The 19,115-nt window shown below is 33.1% G+C and overlaps 1 protein-coding gene across 6 annotated transcripts; it reads left to right on the top strand.

The window, feature by feature from the left end:
* The first annotated feature begins 3,902 nt into the window (after positions 1–3,902).
* Positions 3,903–13,080, top strand: LOC114264079 (F-box protein At3g07870). 6 transcript variants are annotated; one of them, XM_028204691.2, is made up of 4 exons: positions 3,909–4,079; positions 7,676–7,782; positions 7,910–8,082; positions 11,465–13,080. In XM_028204691.2, the coding sequence occupies exon 4, from the start codon at positions 11,664–11,666 to the stop codon at positions 12,831–12,833; it is 1,170 nt and encodes a 389-aa protein (XP_028060492.2). In that variant the 5' UTR covers positions 3,909–4,079; positions 7,676–7,782; positions 7,910–8,082; positions 11,465–11,663; the 3' UTR covers positions 12,834–13,080. The 6 variants fall into 6 exon arrangements, 5 of the variants coding, with proteins under 5 accessions (XP_028060489.2, XP_028060492.2, XP_028060490.2 ...); XM_028204689.2 differs by having other exon boundaries at positions 3,909–4,089; XM_028204688.2 differs by lacking the exon at positions 7,910–8,082 and having other exon boundaries at positions 3,903–4,089.
* Positions 13,081–19,115: the final 6,035 nt, after the last annotated feature.

Here is a 19,115-nt window from a genome sequence, read left to right as displayed (position 1 = left end):
TGATTTAAACAAGAATTAGCTTGGAGACTTAGAAGAATTGAGGGGAATTTGCATATTTGAGCTTCCACATCTAGAATTCAAGACATAAGGTAGAGAATTCATTTTCTCAATTGTGAATTTAAGTTGTTTCTTGCATGGTTCATGGAAATATTGGAGCTTAGAGTCAAGAATTAATTTGAAGAGTTGAATTGTGAGCTAATTCACGTATGCATGTATATATTCTTGCATTTTGAGGTTGTTTTCATGAAAACTCTTACATGCATGTTCATATTTTGGTAGAGGTCCATGAATTCACCATGATTTTGAGCTCAACATTGCATTTGATCTTGTTTTGGAACACTAGAGCTCTTGGAAACTCATGCATGTATGATTTTGCATTATTCTTCGTATTTACACTTAATTTTATGTTTAATTGGCTTACTGTTGGGCTTGATTTCATAAATGGATCTTTGAAACGTGTTGTACTATGAGTCTTCAAGTGTTTTCCAGAAAATTAGTCCAAAAGAATCGAGTTTGAAGCTTTAGAAGTTAAATTTTGTGCTTGAGGATCAATCTAGAAATTCCAGATTTTGGATCCACGCTTGAGCGGAGGACTTCACGCTTGAGCGTACACTCTGAGTACATGCACTTCCGCTCGAGCGTAGGAAGTCACGCTCGAGCATGAAATGCATATGCCCAGAAGTTCATATGTTTTGCAGTCCGCTCGAGTGAGAGAATTCACGCTCGAGCGAGGGTCTGAGTCTCACGCTCGAGCGGAGGTCGAGCGTCCGTCGAGCGTGAAAATCGTGCATCTAGTACTTTTTCATGAGTTTACAGTCCGCTCGAGTGAGGGAAGTCACGCTCAAGCGGAGCTCCTTTGTCTGCATGTCCGCTCGAGCGTAGAAAGCCACGCTCGAGCGAGACCCCTGTTTCAGCAAAATTTTGAAAAGTGTTTAAGGGTACATTTTTGCATCCTCATTCCATTTTAGGCATTCCTAGGCCATGTTTAAGGCATCTTAATGAGGATAATGTTATAGAACCACACCAGTATAGTTAGGAGCTAAGTTATTAATCCCGAGTGTGTGTTCATTCTGCAACTATAGGGTTGGCATCCGAGGACGCTCATTAGCTGCCTGTAGCCCAGTACTCTGTGAGTAACAATATTGGAAAGATATGTTCGATTATGATTATTTTCTGAATGATCAGCTGTACTGCTTACTGAAATGCTATTGTTCAATGAATGAATGTTGTCCTATTGGTAAACTGTACACGTGGCATCCATAGCAACCTACTGTTACTGTTTCTGCTACTGCTACTGTTACAGAGATCTCTGTCGGTTCCAATGTTGGGACCACTACTGCTTACTGTTATGATGGCCATCAATTGACTGTCCAGTCTATCAAGACCTACTGTACTGTTTTGCTATTGGATGTACCACATATGACTATTATGGTTTCTGAATAACTGTTATGGCATGGAATATGAGCCACTGATTGTGTAACTGTTTTACTGATACAATTGACTGTTTTAATTATTGAAAGGACATTCATTCTTAACCCCTTTACGCATATGTTATTTACTGGGTTTTAGCTCATTGTTTATATTTATATGTAGGTGTCCAGGCACCGGACCGATGCTAGGAGCGTCAAGTTAAACTCTCGTTTTGTCAAGCCAACCTTTGTGCCTCACTTTGAGGTTCCATGTCTGTTCAAGCTAGGGTTGTTGTGCGGTGTCTCAGTTCCACCCTTCAGTCTCTGTTTTGTAATAAGTGTTTAAGACTTGACTGTACAGTTATAGTTAGGGATTTGGTCCCTGACATGGATGGTTGTGTATATGTCGCATGTATATATGTTTTGGTTATCAATGTGGTATGTTTATAAAAAGTCTTTTTGCATTCAGACTGTTACAGCTCATTGGACATCTTTTATTTACTATTTTGGCTTTCGTCAGCCCCTTTACTCTATATTACTGTCATTACTGTTAAGCAGGCCTTCGGTAATCACGGATTACTGGCCGGTTGCGATGCTAAACCCATAGGGCCGGGTTTGGGTCGTGACAGTTCTCTTGTTCATTCTTTATAGTTGATAAAGTAATCAATCTCATCTAACGCATTAAGGCCATGTTTAGGGAGCTTTTATTTGCACAATAGCACTTATTTGAAGTTTTACTAATTTCGATATATAGGCCTCGTTTGGGAAGTGGCTATTTTAGTAGGATATTTTAATTTTTGGCTATTTTAAGTAGGCTAAAATTTTTGTGTTTGGGAAGATGATTGGATTTTTTTGTGGTTGGATGTGATGTTTGTGAGAGAAAAAGTGAAATGATTATGGGTTTGATGTGATATTTTGTCTTATTAACTATTTTAGCCTATTTTATCTTTTTGTGATTTTTAGCCTAAATTTAGCTATTTTTTTTCTTCCCAAACAAACTCAAGAGCGATTCCACACAGGTCTTCAAGAGCGATTCCACCTAATCCAATCTAATCCAGTACCCAATCTAACCCAATACACACCTACTATTGTTCATGACTCTGCAATTGTGAATGAAAGGTTCAATAAAATACATACAGAAACAGAAACCCACTTCAATGAAATCAAAATCCATCATATTTTTAACCCATTTCAATATTTACATAAATAGAAACCCATTTCATAGGTTAGAAGAGTGAGAGCAGAGAAGAATAAGAGTGTCACCTATGAAGAGTTGCTGGAGATTGCAGAATCGAAACTGAGAGAAAAATTTGAGCTAAAACTAGAGTGGAAAATGGAGAGTTGGTCGAGTATGTAAGAAGAGAAAGAGATGAATCTATCTCTTAACATGGGAAAGAGAGACAGAGTAAGTGAAGAGACATATTTTGGAGGAAAAAAGTTAAAACAAACAAATCATCTTGACCCATAGATGTTTGATAAATATAATCTCAATCCTCCGAATGTAGGACAAAAATTTTTGCTTCAAATTTTTTTTTTTTTTTTTTTTTTGCTTCAGAAAAAAACAAACTGAATGGATGATGACGGGATGATGAAAAACAAACTGAGACATGATACATAGATCATGATCTAATTAAATGTAAAGCAAGTGGTACATTTCTTACTTGCTTTACAAATTGAGACAAAATAGATTCATCTCTTTCTCTTGACACATTTACAAACTGATACATACAAAAAAACAGGGTTTCGATGATGGGATGACGAGATAATGAGAAAAAAAAAAAAAAAAACAGAGGTAGAAAAAATGAAAGTGAGGAGAGAAGAGTGCCTTACCTAGAGCATTCGATTGAGCTTTGTTCTTCCTTTTTCAGAGCTTTCTTTCTTTTTCAAAGCTTTCTTCCTTTTTCAAAGCTTTCTTAGAGCTTTGTTCATTGATACATATGGGGTGTTTGGGAAGAAAAAAATAGCTTAATTTAGGTTAAAATTCACAAAAAGACAAAATAGGCTAAAATAGCTAATAAGACAAAATATCATATCAAACCCATAATCATTTCACTTTTTCTCTCACAAACATCACATCCAACTATAAAAAAATCCAATCATCTTCCCAAACACAAAAATTTTAGCCTACTAAAATAGCCAAAAACTAAAATAGCCTACTAAAATAGCAACTTCCCAAACGAAGCCGATGTAAAGAAATGATGTAAAGAGTGCCTTGCCTGGTGAGTGCAGTGGGTTGGTGAGAGTAGATAGGTAAACAAATCTGAATCATTGAATTTTAGTCATTGATAAATCTAGACCATTGAAACTCTTTTCAATCTCGGCCGTTGTTTTTAAATTGGACAAATCTAAACCATTAAGATAGTTTGTGAGAGAGATATTTTTAAAAATAAATCTGAATCATTACTTTTTAAATTAAATAGATCTAAACCACTAATTTTAGAGACATTTTCAAACTCAACCTTCAATTATTATATAGATATATATGGTCCCTATAACATTATCCATCCTAATATATTTGCTATTTGTTTTTCCACATAGTTCCCAATGACAGGTCTCATTCTTATCCTGTCTTCTCTTCTCTGAATCCCATCCAAATCAGTACTCTGCCTCCGCTGCGAAAACCACTAGTACCGACCATTCTACCACATCAAATCACGAGACGAGACCACGGTATAATGAGGTTTCTACTCTCTCTCTCTCTCTCTCTCTCTCTCTCTCCAGAGACACACTCGTTTTTCTTGCTTTGTGTACTGTTCTGATACTTTAAAATAAAAAAAAAAGCCAATTGATTGTGGATATATTACTTCGATCTCCATTCTCAAAATCCATTTGAAGATGCTTCATATGGATCTCCATAGTTCGTTGTCAGAGAGTAAAACACTTGATAACCCAAAAAAAAATTAGGGCTTTTTGTTGTACAATTTTATAGTTTACATGTTTGATTCATGAATGGATTAGCCTTTTTTTTATGTCCTTAAATCTTGTCTCTCAAACATGCCATACTAATGCTTCAAATTTTTTGGACTCTCTCTCTGGGTAATTAATTACAAACTGCTCTTCTTTTGTTCAAATTATCCATGTACATTTTACCTTTGAACTTTATTCCCATTTGTATTAGATTGGATAAGAAATATAATTGTGTAACAAGTGATCTAGTGGTTGTTTAATACCAATTTTGTGATTGTGGGTTCAACTCTGATTTGGGAAGTTTTTTGACATCACCTTTCACATTTTTTATTTACAAGACAAAAATATCAAAAGAAAGTCAAAAAATTAACTGTTAATCAACTTCTCACAACACTTCAATGCCACGGTAGTCTCATATAGATCGTAAAAAAAATAAAAAAAGGGCAAAATAATGATTTTTGTATTTTAACAGTTTGGGAAATGGAAGCTGAACTTCCTTTCGGTTTTTAAACCCATTTTTGAGAAACTTTTTTTAAAAAAAAAAAATGGAAAATTGAAAAAAAAGTATTTTCTATTTATAAAATGGGTTGTACGTATTTAGTGATTTAGTGATGGTTGTTGGGCTTGGGATTGGGCTTGGTTGGTTTGGTAGTTATTGTTGAGCTAGTGTTTGGCTTTCTAGCTATTGCGTGGCCCGTGGTTTGTCTGATGTATTCATATTTGTAGTTGTACTTTTATCGATTGACCCAAAAAAAAAAAAAAAAGATTACCTCTTAATGTTTGAATATCACCACATAATCCTTTTATGGTTAATGGAGTGAAGTGCACAATTAGCTTTTCCATTCATTCTACCAGGCTGTGCATAGGGCTACAAACGAACCGAGTCGAGCCGAGTTTTGCTGAGCTTATCGAGCTCGTTTATTGAGCTCAAGCTCGGCTCGATAAAAAACTAGGTTCGAGCTCGGCTTGGCTCGACTCGACTCGTTAATTTTAATGAAACTCGAGCTCGGCTTAGCTCGATAAATTTTTTTTAATATTATTTATATTATTTAAATATAAATATTTAAATAAAAATTATTATTTATATTATTTAATAGATAAATAATGTATTTATATATATTTATATATTATTTAATATATAAATAATATATTTATTATATAATTTAAATAAAGATAAACGAGCCGAGCTTATGCGAGTTCGAGCTCGGCTCGTTTACTAAATGAGCCGAGCCGAGCCCTTAACGAGCGGAGCTTATTCATGAACAGTTCGGTTTATTTGCAGCCTTACGTGCATGACACGCGCCTAATATGCAAATTGACATAAAAATATGATTTTTCCTCCGAATTAAATAACTAAAATGCCTTTATCTACATCACAGTCATCAATTTCCAAAATCTATCCTCATCTTTATCATCAATAGCCAGATATTCATTTTTCAAAACATAACACATCTCTCTCTTAATTTCACATCTTCTTCCTCAAACTCAAGGCCAAGAACAATGAATACAAATTATAATACTTTTGAAAATAAAAAACAACCCCCCAAATACCCAAAACAAAAACCTAAATTAATTTAAACAACATAATTTTTATCAAAAATTAATGTATATATATATAATCTATAGCTATATATATGTATATATTCAAAGTACTCACAGAAGCAACAAAAATCAATAACGATTTCAAATCCTCACCTGTTTGATTTTAATTTTCGAAGATAGCATCAATTTTTTTTGCAGTTTTCGTACCCAAAAAGAAAACCAAACACATCTTCTCTTTTACCATTTTCAATTTCCCAATTTCCCAGAAAGGAAAAAAATAAAAACTAAAAAGAAAGTCAAACCTTTGTGCCTTCATGCAAACAAACAAGTGAAAATTTCCAGAAAGTCAAACCTTTGTGCCTTCATCGAAGGAATTTTGTAGACAAAGCCTGGCGTATATATCTTTCTTTCACAACTTTGATGGAAAATCATCAAACACTTTTTGAAAACATTTTGGAAATATGAATAAAAATTATAAGTACTTCTGAAAATCAAAATCTCCCAAAAACCCAAAACAAAAACCTAAATTAATTTAAATAACATAATTTCTATAAAAAAATTAATGTGTATATATGTAGCTATATATATGTATATATATAATCTTCTTTGATTTCTCTCCAAACAACGAGATTAGAAGGGTGTTCTTTTGCAATGCATGTGGCTGTTCTTTTGCAATGCTTGTGACTTTGTCATGTTTATTGTGCTTCGTTGATGATGATGCTCACAAAAAGCATCAACGAAGGAAAGGGTGGTCATCATCATCAGCCCAATACAATTCAACATTTTAGATTTGCAGATAAGGTAGACTAGAGAGAGAGAGAGAGAGTAAGAAGAAAAAAAAACTTTTTAGATCTCCAAGGGGTTTTTTATTTTATTTTTTTTGGGTCACAAGTGTTCAATGTAAAACCTCTTAAAGACTCGCTTCCCACCTACGCCATTTAATTCTAGTATAAACAGGCATGATCTCTGAATGAACTTGATTTTGATTTTTGTGATTTTGTTCAATGGTACAACCTAGTTCTCTCCCCTTTCTTCTTCTCAGATGCACGGCTGTTGGAAGTGAAAATGATAAGTAAGGTTAGATATATATATATATACACAAGGGCAAATTAGTTTTTTACGTCTGCCATTAACGGTGTTAACTGTGCACTTTACTTCATTAACCATAGGGAGGTTATGTGGTGATATTCGAACGTCAGGAATAATCCGCACATGGCCCAAATCATAGGGGGATAAAGTGAAGTTTGCCCAAAAAAGAAAAAGTAAAGATAGTTGTGTAAGAGATTAAATATATGAATTTATGTAAAATTACTCAATATATGAAAGGTAGCTTTGTTATTTTTGTGAAGTGGGGCTAAAATGGTATGTTGCCCTCCAATTCCATGGGATTGCTATTCCCCTTTGAGGGATTCGATTGAAAAAAAGAAAAAAGAAAAAAGAAAAAAGGTAATGATAATTTTGTAAGAGATTAAATATTTGAATTTCTATGAAATTATTCAATATATGAAAGGTGGCGTTGTTATTTTTGTGAAGTGGGGGTAAAATGGTATTTTACCCTTCAATTGCATGGGATTGCTATTCCCCTTTGAGCAATTCACAGTCCCATGTGATACCGGATTGTTAATCCAATCCCACCGCCTATTTATGAAAAGAATCATGGCTTATGATACTTGGGGTTTCAAAGATATTCACACTTGGGTGTTCCAAGTTATCCATGTACATTTAACAAGGTCATGTTGATTCCTGCTTGCTCTTTATTCGTTTTAGCTTGATTGAGTGGATATTTCTAACAGTTTATCTGGTCGTTTGTTCTTCAGGTATTTGTGCAGACATTGCAGTGTCAAAGCATGAGTACTGGTTATCTTTAGCACCTCTTCCTTTTGAAGTTGTTGTTTCTGCAGGGCGAAAGAGAGTTCAATGATAGGTTTGATTTCAGCAATCTTGATTATGATTTTGGGACCATTACACTCCAACCTTCTTCTGATTATTGGGTTTATCTGTTTTGATAAATGCTTCTCTGTTTGACATATGCTTTGTTTCTTCACTTCTAGGTTTGCTCCTTCTCTGTGATTTTGGGCTTTTCTTTGTGATCCTATGTGGAAGAAAGATTTTTCTATCACTCCATGTGTCATGTGCACGAATGTATTGGCATAAAGTCAAATGTTCCACTAAACCAAATGACAATACTTCACAAAGTCACAATTCACTAATGAGAACCAATATGGTAAAGATATATTCCTTCAATAGCTTGTGGGAATAATTATCTGTCAGATTACGAAGCATTTAGAAATTAAAACTTTCAATTTTCATTTTCATTGCTTTTTAAAGATAAAATATAAAAACTTCTGGTGAACGTTAAAGTTGAAAAAGACTGAAGTTCTCATACAAAAATAGATATGATGTCACTTCACAAACTGAAGCATGGGTCTTGTATGAGAGAGTTGGAGTTAGAAATAGAATTCTTACCAATGAAAAGGTTAAAAGATGTCATCTTTGAATTCTTACCAATGGAAAGAAAAAAGACAAAATGTAAACAAAAACTACACGGTATAATCCATATGATTCAAAAAAATGCTCATTTATAAATGAATAACCTACAGGTTGCAAGACTGTTATATGATGAAATATCACAATCAAAAAATAATTGTTCATTCAAAACAGAGATATATGCATAGAGATTATGCATATAGCATTCAAACAAGATATGACTTTCAGTTGTCTGGAGTCATTTTTTCAATTGCTTGGTTTCCATTGCCATCTCTCTCATTATATGTCTCATTTAAGAACTGTTTATTAATTGATGCTTGGGTATTTTATTACAACATCTAATTTTTGTGTTCAAATTTGGATTAGATTTGATTGATTGTTCTTTAATTTTTGCTGATTATTTTTAACTAATCAGTATGCATTTCTAGCATTCCCTCTATCATTGATTAATCGGCATTATCTGTAGCATTCAAGTGTTCTAGAAAAATTGGATGCTCTTTCTTTTATGTTTTCTTTTGATCGATGGATGACATCAATATTTAAACAGATGTTAGTTTATATAGTTTGAGAGTTTGTCGTGGCAAGTCTTCCATGAGTGTAAACTAGGAGCTTAAAAAACCAAAAAACCAGAAGATGATACTTTATCTTTAGTAGTATCACTGTGTGAAGCTCTTAGTGCATGAAGTTCGAAAACCTGTTTGTTTCCTGTCTCCTCTCAAATCACAAGAAAACTTCAAACATTATACTATTTTCAGCAGTACCAGATTAAAAATTAAATTTTCAATTGATCCCAAAAAATAACAAAAGAATTTGTGTTATTTAACCCTAGAATCAAGTCCTCCGCCTCTACTTAGAATAAATGATCATATCCCAACAAGAACAATCCTAGTCACAAGATACCAAATTTAAGCTGAGATATACCTGGGTGTGGTCTATTTGGTGCTTCGGTTTGAAGTATTGCTTTTTCCCCATTTATTTCTCTTGTTTTCTGTCCTTCATATGCTTTCTGAATATGGCTCTTTGTGTTGGGACAAGGCTTAGTTAGGTTGAGTATGAAGGTTCTTTGTTCTTGAATGTAGTTTTCCCATTCTTTTTTAGCTAAATATCTAGCCATCTTTGGTTTCCATTTTCTAACAAACAACTAGAGTGAAACCAAACTAAAAGCAATAGTTTTATTTTATTTTTATTTTGAAACCTTTTCAATATATTGTTTAATATATATATATATATATCTCATACTTCAACACACATTTGAATTATGGGAAGTAATCTATTCTATGTGTGTGTTGTGACAGTAACATTATGTAGGAACTCATTTTGACAATATTTCTTGTGGGTTTGGGAAGAGTTCTGGTGGTCATTTTACACATTATTGAAAGATTCATAGGTGTTTTTTGTAACTTCCTTTTTGTTTTCATCTATAACGAGTATTATTTGTAAACTGCTAGATTTGCGAGGGCTTCAAAATGTTATAAACTACAAGATTGCAGAGTGATTGTCAATTTAATTATTTGAGGTGCTAGAATAAAACAATAGAGTTATGCTAGAGATACCAAAAATTCTATCAAATATTTGACTAAATGTCTCACATAAGTATAATATTTGGTAGAATTGTTGGGGTTAATCATTTGTAGTGTGTGATTGCTTAAGTCTACTGATTTAGCCCCGAGTTGTCAAATATATTATACTACAGTTATAACTACATTTCATGTACATCAACGCTAAACTAAAAAGAATTATGGCATTGAAATGATAAACATTACATAGCATTATTGTTTCACTAAAACATATGTTTTATCATTTTTACGTATTTTTTAAATTCTGTTTAAGTGACTTACTTTTTGTACATACACTTCCTCTGTGGCCCAGAACAATACTCATCTTGAAGTCAATACTATCCAACTAAGAAGAAGTTAGGGACTTTGTGTTCAGAACCAACTAAGAGCTCAAGATGAACAAACTTCCAAGCATTGAAATGATAAACATTACATAGCATTATTGTCGCGACCCAAACTCGGCAAGGCAAGCCCCGCCAAGAGGGCAAATCTCAAACACTATGTACACAATAATCACCTGTACAATCCCTATATTTACATCACCAATAGTGTATAAAACCTTTCAATTGGCCATCATATATTACTTGATCCACATAAGGACAAAATATCATCATGCTGCTAAGTTAGTTCCCATGCATCTTTACCCAAAAAAAAAACTAATCATGAATCCATCTTTACATCCAACTTCATAATAAAAAAAATATAGATTTACAATCAACCTCCTTCATAAATATAAAAGATAAAACTACATCCTAGAGTGACCCTATGCAAAACCTCAACTACAAAATGCCCACATTTGATTCTCCAGAAAATTTAATCTTTCAAGTTGAGGCGAGCCACGCTATAATATAGGAATCTGAAGAAAAAAAATTAAAAAGAATGCGCTAGAGCCCAATGAGTATACCAATCCCATGGAGTTATAACACTTGTTACTTCCAATTGTGGTCAATAATAAGGATAATAAACACAAGAGCTTGATTGGACTGAAATTAATAGAAAGTGAAAAATTGCATAAACCATTATCAAGATTTTTCAAAGAATATCATAATGCGGAAAAATACATTTGAACAAGGAAATCAAAACAAAAATACTACTTTTCAATATATTAAGATCTCATGTCCATCATACAAACTACTACATAGCCTTAGGGTCGCGTTACCTTGCGACTTAGGTGGTGACGGTACCGTTACCCAAAATATATCCATAGGAACATGACTCTTGTCATCAAAGCATTTCAATTCTTATTTCAATATTTTGGTCCTCGGGACTTCTTATGTACAATAACCCTTTTGGTCCTCAAAACATTTCGGTCCCCAGGAACCCAAAACATTTCAACCTTTGTGGCCCCATAGGCTATATTCGATTATATGATCAACAAAAAGAAGTATTTTCACATAACATTTCGTTGTCATTCCATCATCATCATCATAAAATTTGAAAAAAAAAAAAAAAAAAAGCTTAAATAAATTCCTGCCAACTATTCACATGTTCCTCTAATATTTTATTTGTATTAATAATATGTATTTTAACATATCTTCTTGAAATTCACTTTGCACCCTGCAGAAACAAGACAATCGGTTGATTGGTGACATGATCATGTGGTACGTGTGAAGCAAGCTCCTAATAGAGAGGAGTTGATTTTTTTGGGACTAAAATTAGTGAGTCGTGAAAATAGGCCTTAGTTATTGGAGGTGAAACAAGACTCCATCCCGACATAAGTTAGAGACTTTTGTGTTCAGAACCATCTGAGAACTAGCTAAAGATGGACAAACTTCCAAGAGAGATCATCATCAACATTCTCTCAAGACTACCCATCAAGCCCTTGGTGCGTTGCAGGTGCCTATGCAAATTCTGGCTCAACTTAACCCATGATTCTCAACTCATCACCATGCACCTCCACCAATCATTCAAAAATGAAGACAGCCTCAGTCTCATCTTCTTAAGTAACATCCTTGTCGCCCCCAACCATTTCCAAACTCGATTATCTTTCATAGACAACAACAACAGCAACAATGGAGATCACTACACGTTTGTTGACCTAAACGTGACCTTGCCTCATTTCGACAACTTCGAAATCTTAGGTTCTTGCAATGGTCTACTTTGTTTGTTCGATCCACTGGCCAAAATCCCAAGATACATTTTCAATCCTTTCAGTGGGGAGTATGCAACTTTACCTAATCCCATAAGGCCATCATCATCTCCTCCTCCTCGCGACGTTGCAATTGGATTCGGACATCTTCTAGAAAGCAACGTATACAAGGTAATAGAGTTAGTTTACTACAGTAGTGCAATCTTCAATGGTGATTCAAGGCCAGAGGCTCATGTGCTCACTCTCGGTGACTGTTCATGGAGGAATATTGGAAAGGCTCCGTTCTCTTTCATCCGTGGGTCAAAAGCTTCGCAAGCATTTGTCAATGGTGCTCTTCACTGGTTAAGTGATATGCCTGGCTTTGATTGTATTGTTTCGTTTGATGTTGGTGAAGAACAGTTTGGAGTGGTTCCACATCCTGAGTTTGAGTCAGGTCAACTTAACTACAGATTGGGAGTGTTGAGAGGGTGTCTCTCAGCTGCAAACTACAATTATGGAGAGTATGCTGAGATGTGGGTGATGAATGAGTATGGTGTGAAGTCATCTTGGACCAAGTGTTTCAAAGTGAATTGTAGTGAGGTTGGGTTTAATATAGGGTATGTTCGGCCGCTCGGTCGCTGGAGGTCTGGGGAGGTTTGGTTGTTGCATGGGAGTTCTAGTCTGCTTTGTTATGATCCCAGAACCAAATGTTTGAGGAAGATTAGTATAGCTGGGTCACCTCATGCCTTCCAAGTGGTTACACATGTTGGAAGTCTGGTTTCACCTCAGAGTCTTTTTGGCGAAGGGTTGCACTTTGGACTGTTTGTTGGAGGAGATGAAGGAGTACACCAACTTGAATTTTGAAGCTGTGGCAGAAGAACCAACAAAATAATTTACTCCACGAGATGAAACGACAAAGCACAAGAAATGCTAAGGAGCATGAAAAGATTTTAAATGGTTTGTATGGCGTAAATTTAAAATTAGTGTGATGTTGACTCTATTTAGAATAACTGTGATCCATGAATGTATTTTTTTGAATATTTTTATGAATGTATTTTTCTTGAATTTGTAATATTGTTTTAAAACTTATTAAAAAGAATTTGGAAACAAAGTGCCTAGAGAGCTATTTTGGTTAGTTGTTTACTATTTTCAATTGTTTTGTTAAACAACAATACTACTAATTCCCAAAAATTATTAAGAAAAGTACTAAGAATAATATATTTATGAATCATAATCATTTTAGGACTGTGCTAGAGAGCTCGAATTCAGCCCCCTCGAATCCCCCTAATTGGCGAAATGACGTCGTTTCGTCGTTTGAATTTTTTTTTTTTTTTTTTTTTTTTTCAATCAGAAATACAGAAGAAGACGAAGAAAGAAGAAGAAAAAAAGAAGAGAAGAAGAGAAGAAGGCAGAGCTGGGACGACGATCGGCGGAGACGGACGAGCTGGGACGACGATCGGCGATCGGCGGAATGGAGGGGGCAGAATGGAGGGGCCTCTCTGTCTCTCTGTTTCCCTCTCTCCTCTCCTCTCTTTCTCCCCTCTTCTTTCTCCATCTTTTTCTTCTCCATCTGTTTTTCGGGGGATTCAGAGGGGGGGAAAATTAGGGGGACAAATCATTATTCATTATTTTAAGTGAAATTTAGGTAGTGTTCGGTAGAGTTGTCTAAATATGATTTGAAAATAGGAGTTGTATTTTGAGTTTGTGAGTTTTGAAATTATGATTTGAGTGTGGAAAATTTGTTTGGTGAATGAGTTTTGAATTGAGTGGAGAATTTTTGATGTGATATATGATATTTGATAAAAAAATTTACAACTCATAACTAAACACATAACTCAAAATTCTATTCAAAATTCATAAAAAATTTTAAATTTTTTTTTATTTTTTTATTTATTTAAAATATAAAAAATAACATGTGCCAATTGTAAAAAAAAAATAATAAAAAAATTGCACTGTTCCGGAGGACGATCGATTAGCCCAAATTTTCACGCATTGAAAAGAGTTTTCAAAAGTGGATGTAGAATTAATTTTTGAAAACTGTAACCAAACACCACGTGCAAATCAAGAGGTAGAATTACATTTCCAAAACTCTTCCTAACAGATACCTCTTGATTTGCATATGATGTTTGGTTAAAGTTTTCAAAAATTAATTCCACATCCACTTTTGAAAACTCTTCCCAATGCGGGAAAATTTGGGCTAACCGGTCATCCTCCGGATGTCCGGAACAGTGCAATAATTTTTTTTTTTTACAATTTGCACCTGTTATTTTTTATATTTTAAATAAAAAAAATTCGGAATTTTTTAATTTTTTTTTTGAGTTTTGAACAGAATTTTGAGTTGTGTGTTTAGTTATAAGTAGTAAATTTTTGTATCAAATATCATTTGTCACATCAAAAATTCCGGACGTAATTCAAAACTCTTTTTAAAACTCATTCACCAAACAAATTTTCCAAACTTAAATCATAATTTCAAAACTCACAATCTCAAAATACAACTCTTATTCTCAAATTATATTTAGAAAACTCTATCAAACACTACCTTATATTTTATTAATTTTTAATCTACACCATACAGAGATAAAATTTGAAAAATCCATAGTTCTTCGATTTGTCAACAGATGCGAATCAAACTAATGTAGCAGCATGTGACATGTGATTTGAATTATTATGTATGAACCACCATGCGCTGGTATATCTGAGTTTTTCATTTAATTTTTAAATAATGTTCTAATAATTATATTTATTATTTGTAATTTGAACACCCGAATTCATATGTTTTATATACTGATCTTTCAAATCTTGAACACCCAACTCACTTCAAATTTTGAACCCTATAACCCAACCAAAATTTGTTTTAATTATGAATAAATAACTCCCCTCACAAAAAAAAAAAAAAAAAAAAAATCTTCAAAAGGAACTCTATTAAAAGGAACGTATGCCAAAAATAAAAAATAAAAAAAATTTGAAATAGAGATAGTACAAAATTTTGGAGGAGGATTCCCTCTAGTCAGAGGAGGCTGTTTAGGCTCGTGGGGCCTGCGATCGATGATCCGAATTATTTATTTTGTTGAGCACTTCATATATTTCATTCATAAAAAAAATTAAATCGGTTCGATAAATGTAACTTGTTCAATTTACCGTATTTTTTATTAAAAAAATAGATGACAATTGTGTTTTTTAAAAATCAATTATATATTTTTTTTGATGACAAAAACAATAAATTGGATAAGTTGCAGTTATTAGATCGACTTAATTTTTTGTGTAAATGAAATACACGAAGTGTCCGATAAAAGTGAACGAATCAGATCATCAAAACGGAACTCGTAGAGAGCCCATAGACCCAAACAATTCCCTCCAATTTAAATTTTAAACTGGAGGGAATCCTCCTCCAAAATTTATAACTAGAATAATGTGACAATTTGTGTTTGTCATTTAATTAAGATTTTTGTCAATAAATTACAAGACAATCATCTGTGTGTACAAAAATTCTGTAATTTTTCTTTTGAAAAATTGTATTTCACTAGTACTACTCATATTCTTTCATTTATTAATAACGATACGTATCAACAAATATGTATTCTAATCTAAAAAGAACCAAAAAAAAAAAACCCTAAATCTTGAAGTGACATGTCAGTTTTTAATTTTGAAATCAAAAGCAATGAAATCAGCATATTCTTAACAGAATTCTAGGCAAAAATAAAAGTTATGTAATTGCATTGCATGGGCTTGCATAAACTTCTAAAAATTTTGAAAAAAAAAATGTCATCTACATGGGTAAGTAGATTTTTTTTTAGATAGGATCAAAACAGAACCAAGAACCTCACAAACCAGAAAATCCTGTATTAAGAAGGACAAAATGAGACATCGAGAATGGAACCTCTTCCATCCAAATATACAGGCTAGCTTTGGAGATAGCCATCGTTGCAAATCGGTGAGCAACCTCATTTCCATTACGATGAACATGAGATAATTAGAAGGTGTCAAAAGAACTAAGAGCTTGATAGATTTCCAAACCGCAGGCCTAGAGCTTGCCAACATACAATCTGCTTCCAAGAGGGCCTTGATCAGAGTTTAAGAATCTCCCTCCAAATGAGTAGATTTAAAATTGGGTAAATTGCACTCTGCACTTTTATACTTTATACCAAATTTTACTTTAGTCCCTATATATAAAATCATGATAGTAAATTCCTTACATTTCTGGTCAAGTGTCGATATCCCTTTATGTTACTCCATTGTTTAACTCATTAATGTGATAAAAATGTGATTACGAAATGAGGGTAAAAGAAGAAAAGTATCCCCATTTTTCAGTAATACGCACTTTGTCTTATGTGATAAGTATGTGAAAATTATATAACATAACATATATATATGTATAATGCGAAAAATAGGAACAAAGAGGTAAGAAAATAGAATTTGACATAAAAATTGTAGTAAAGAAATCGAAGAGAGACGAAAGATTGTGTTATTGTGAAAAATAAAGCTTCGTGACTTCAATTTATGCAAAATCCTAATTAATCTCCTTAATCATTCATAATTTGTATTTTCTTTTAGCCGAATACCGTCACAATTTAATATAAATTTTGAGAAAAATGAATATAGATGGGAAATGGAGGTGATTTTCTTCCTTTACCCTCATTTTGTAGTGATATATAATTGGATTTTGTTAGACTTAAACAATGGAGTAACAAAAGAGAACATTGACACTTGACCAGAATTGTAGGAGGTTAACTATCACAATATCATGTGTAAAGACCAAAGTGAGAATTTATGAAAAGTGAATGGGTGTAAATTGTAATTACCCATTTAAAATTGGTAGGATGAAAATCACATTTATAACGATTGTGTTTTGTAAATATATATAGAGCTTGCAGTTGGGGGAAATTCTATTTCCACACACCTACTTACATCTGTGTACACACTTAATGATTTTTTTTTATTAGAGTTTTATCCTAAAATAAAATTACTGAAATGTCCTTATCCACCAAAACTCTAATTTTTTAACCCTAACCTTAGGAGGCTCAGAAGGTTTTGTGCTTTGCTCAGCAGGTTTGTTCTCCGGCCCAGAATTTGCTTCAACTTCAGATTTTGAGCCACCATTTTCATCTCTTGATCTAGATATTTTCACTCGTTTACCATTTGTATTCTTCTGCCCAGAAAGAAAACAAAACCAATTCACAGTTGACACCCCTGATTTTGATAAAGTGTATTATAGTTGGACTGAAAAATTCCCAATTTTTTGACCAAAAAAAAATATGGGAAAATTGCATAATAAGTTATTCATGGATCAAAGGTTTAAAAAGCACAAAAAATAATTAGTAGATAGAAATTTGCGTAAGACGTCTTAATTTCCATGAGCCAAGGAAGAACTAACTAAATTAACAAACATAAAAATAAAAGGATATATATGTATACTATGTGTTTGTATATATGTCGGTATGAGGTTTTGACGTTAAAAGTTTGGATTTTTTTTTAGTCTAGAGAATGACTAGTGGAGGGTAGAGGGAATGGCGGAGGCAGCGACAGTGGTAGAAGAGGGTCGAAAAGGGGTAACTCAGAGCTGCCGCTATCGTCGATGCATGGTCATGGATGGCAATAGGCGATGGGTGACAATGAGTGTTGGTTTAGGGCTTCAATGTTAAAGAGATGGATATTTTTGACAAAAAAGATTGTGCATTGAGTAAAATTACAAAATTTAAAATTAGTTGGTGTGTGTATTGAGAGAGGATGTGGAGTGAGATATTTTGATATGTGGAAATAGAATTACCCAGCAGTTGGTGTTGTATTTCAAGCTCATCACAAAGATTACGTTTTTATCCTCAATTTGATTTCTTCTTTGCCTTAAAGATTTTTGGATGCAAAAAACGTTTGATGTGTTTCAGAAATTCTAGAAAAAGATTTTGCATGCTCAAATTCCAGAAAAAAGAAAAGAGAAATGGTAGTTTTTTCTGCATACTGATTTCCCCAAATCTAAAAACACAATAAAAGTAAAAGTAAAATTTTCTATTCCCTATGAATTGTTCTTTCAACCTTATTACTCATTAATTTTTTTTTTTTTTAGCAAGTTTCACTTTACCCCCCTTATAGTTTGGATCATGTGCGGTTTACTTCCTTAATATTTAGAAATGACTACATAACCTCTACGCGGTTTATGAAGTAAAGTGTACCATTAGGCCTTTTAATGATTTAATGAAAAAGAGTAAAATACCTCTGTATATAAGTAACTTATTGTGTGAACTACGAATATTTTCGTCATTTGTTTGAAAGGAAAAGTGCACTTCAACCTCTTGTGTTTTATTCCATGTGCGATTTACCCTCTTGAAATTTGAAAATGAGCATATAATTCTCTTATGTCTGCCACATGTTTCACAGCTGTTGTTAAGTTTGACGGAATATTTAACAGTACACTTCAATCCAAAAATCATGTTGAGGTTATATGGTCATTTCCAAACTTAGGGGTAGGAATGTAAGAAAAATCAAAAAAGCAACCAAACCAATTGAACCGAACCAAATCGTCAATATTTCGTCTATTTTTTAACAAAAATTGGTTTGTGCGATTTTTAAATTTGATTTTTTTCGATTTTCGATTCGGTATTGATTTAAGCACCTTATGCACCAAACTAAACCGAAACTGACCGTTTCAACATATATTGTATTTATAATATATATATATATATATATATATATATATAAAATTTAATAATATAATAATATTCAGAAGTATAATAAATGATTAATATCAATTAATTAATCCTATCATCCCCATAACCTAAGTTAGTATACCCTTAGTATATATAATCTTAATTTTAACTCACTATTCTTCAAACCTTAGTACTTATTATTAGGTTTTGTTTGCATTTTTGTTAATCTATAAATTGTAAAATATTTATTAAATGGATGGATAGAATATGTTTGAAATGGTTGACAAATAGCTAATTTAATATTTTTACATAAATGAGTGACTATACTAAAAAATGGCTTAAATTTGAAAGATATTAAACTACACCAAACCGAACCATTTCAATTGTTGCGATTCGGTGTTTTGTATGGGAGAAACAGTCTGCATCGGTGCTCAAAATTATAAAACTAACATTATCGATTCGGTAGAAAATTTTACCTAAATACCAACCGTACTGAATAAATTACATA

Source organism: Camellia sinensis, chromosome 7 (assembly GCF_055761805.1).
Source record: "Camellia sinensis isolate YWXY chromosome 7, ASM5576180v1, whole genome shotgun sequence".
NCBI lineage: Eukaryota > Viridiplantae > Streptophyta > Magnoliopsida > Ericales > Theaceae > Camellia > Camellia sinensis.
The sequence above is the reverse complement of the archived record's forward strand: the minus strand, read 5'-3'. Positions and strand labels throughout refer to the sequence as shown.

Coding starts and splice junctions, on each gene's coding strand:
- LOC114264079 (XM_028204688.2), top strand. CDS start 11,664: ATGGACAAACTTCCAAGAGAGATCATCATCAACATTCTCTCAAGACTA.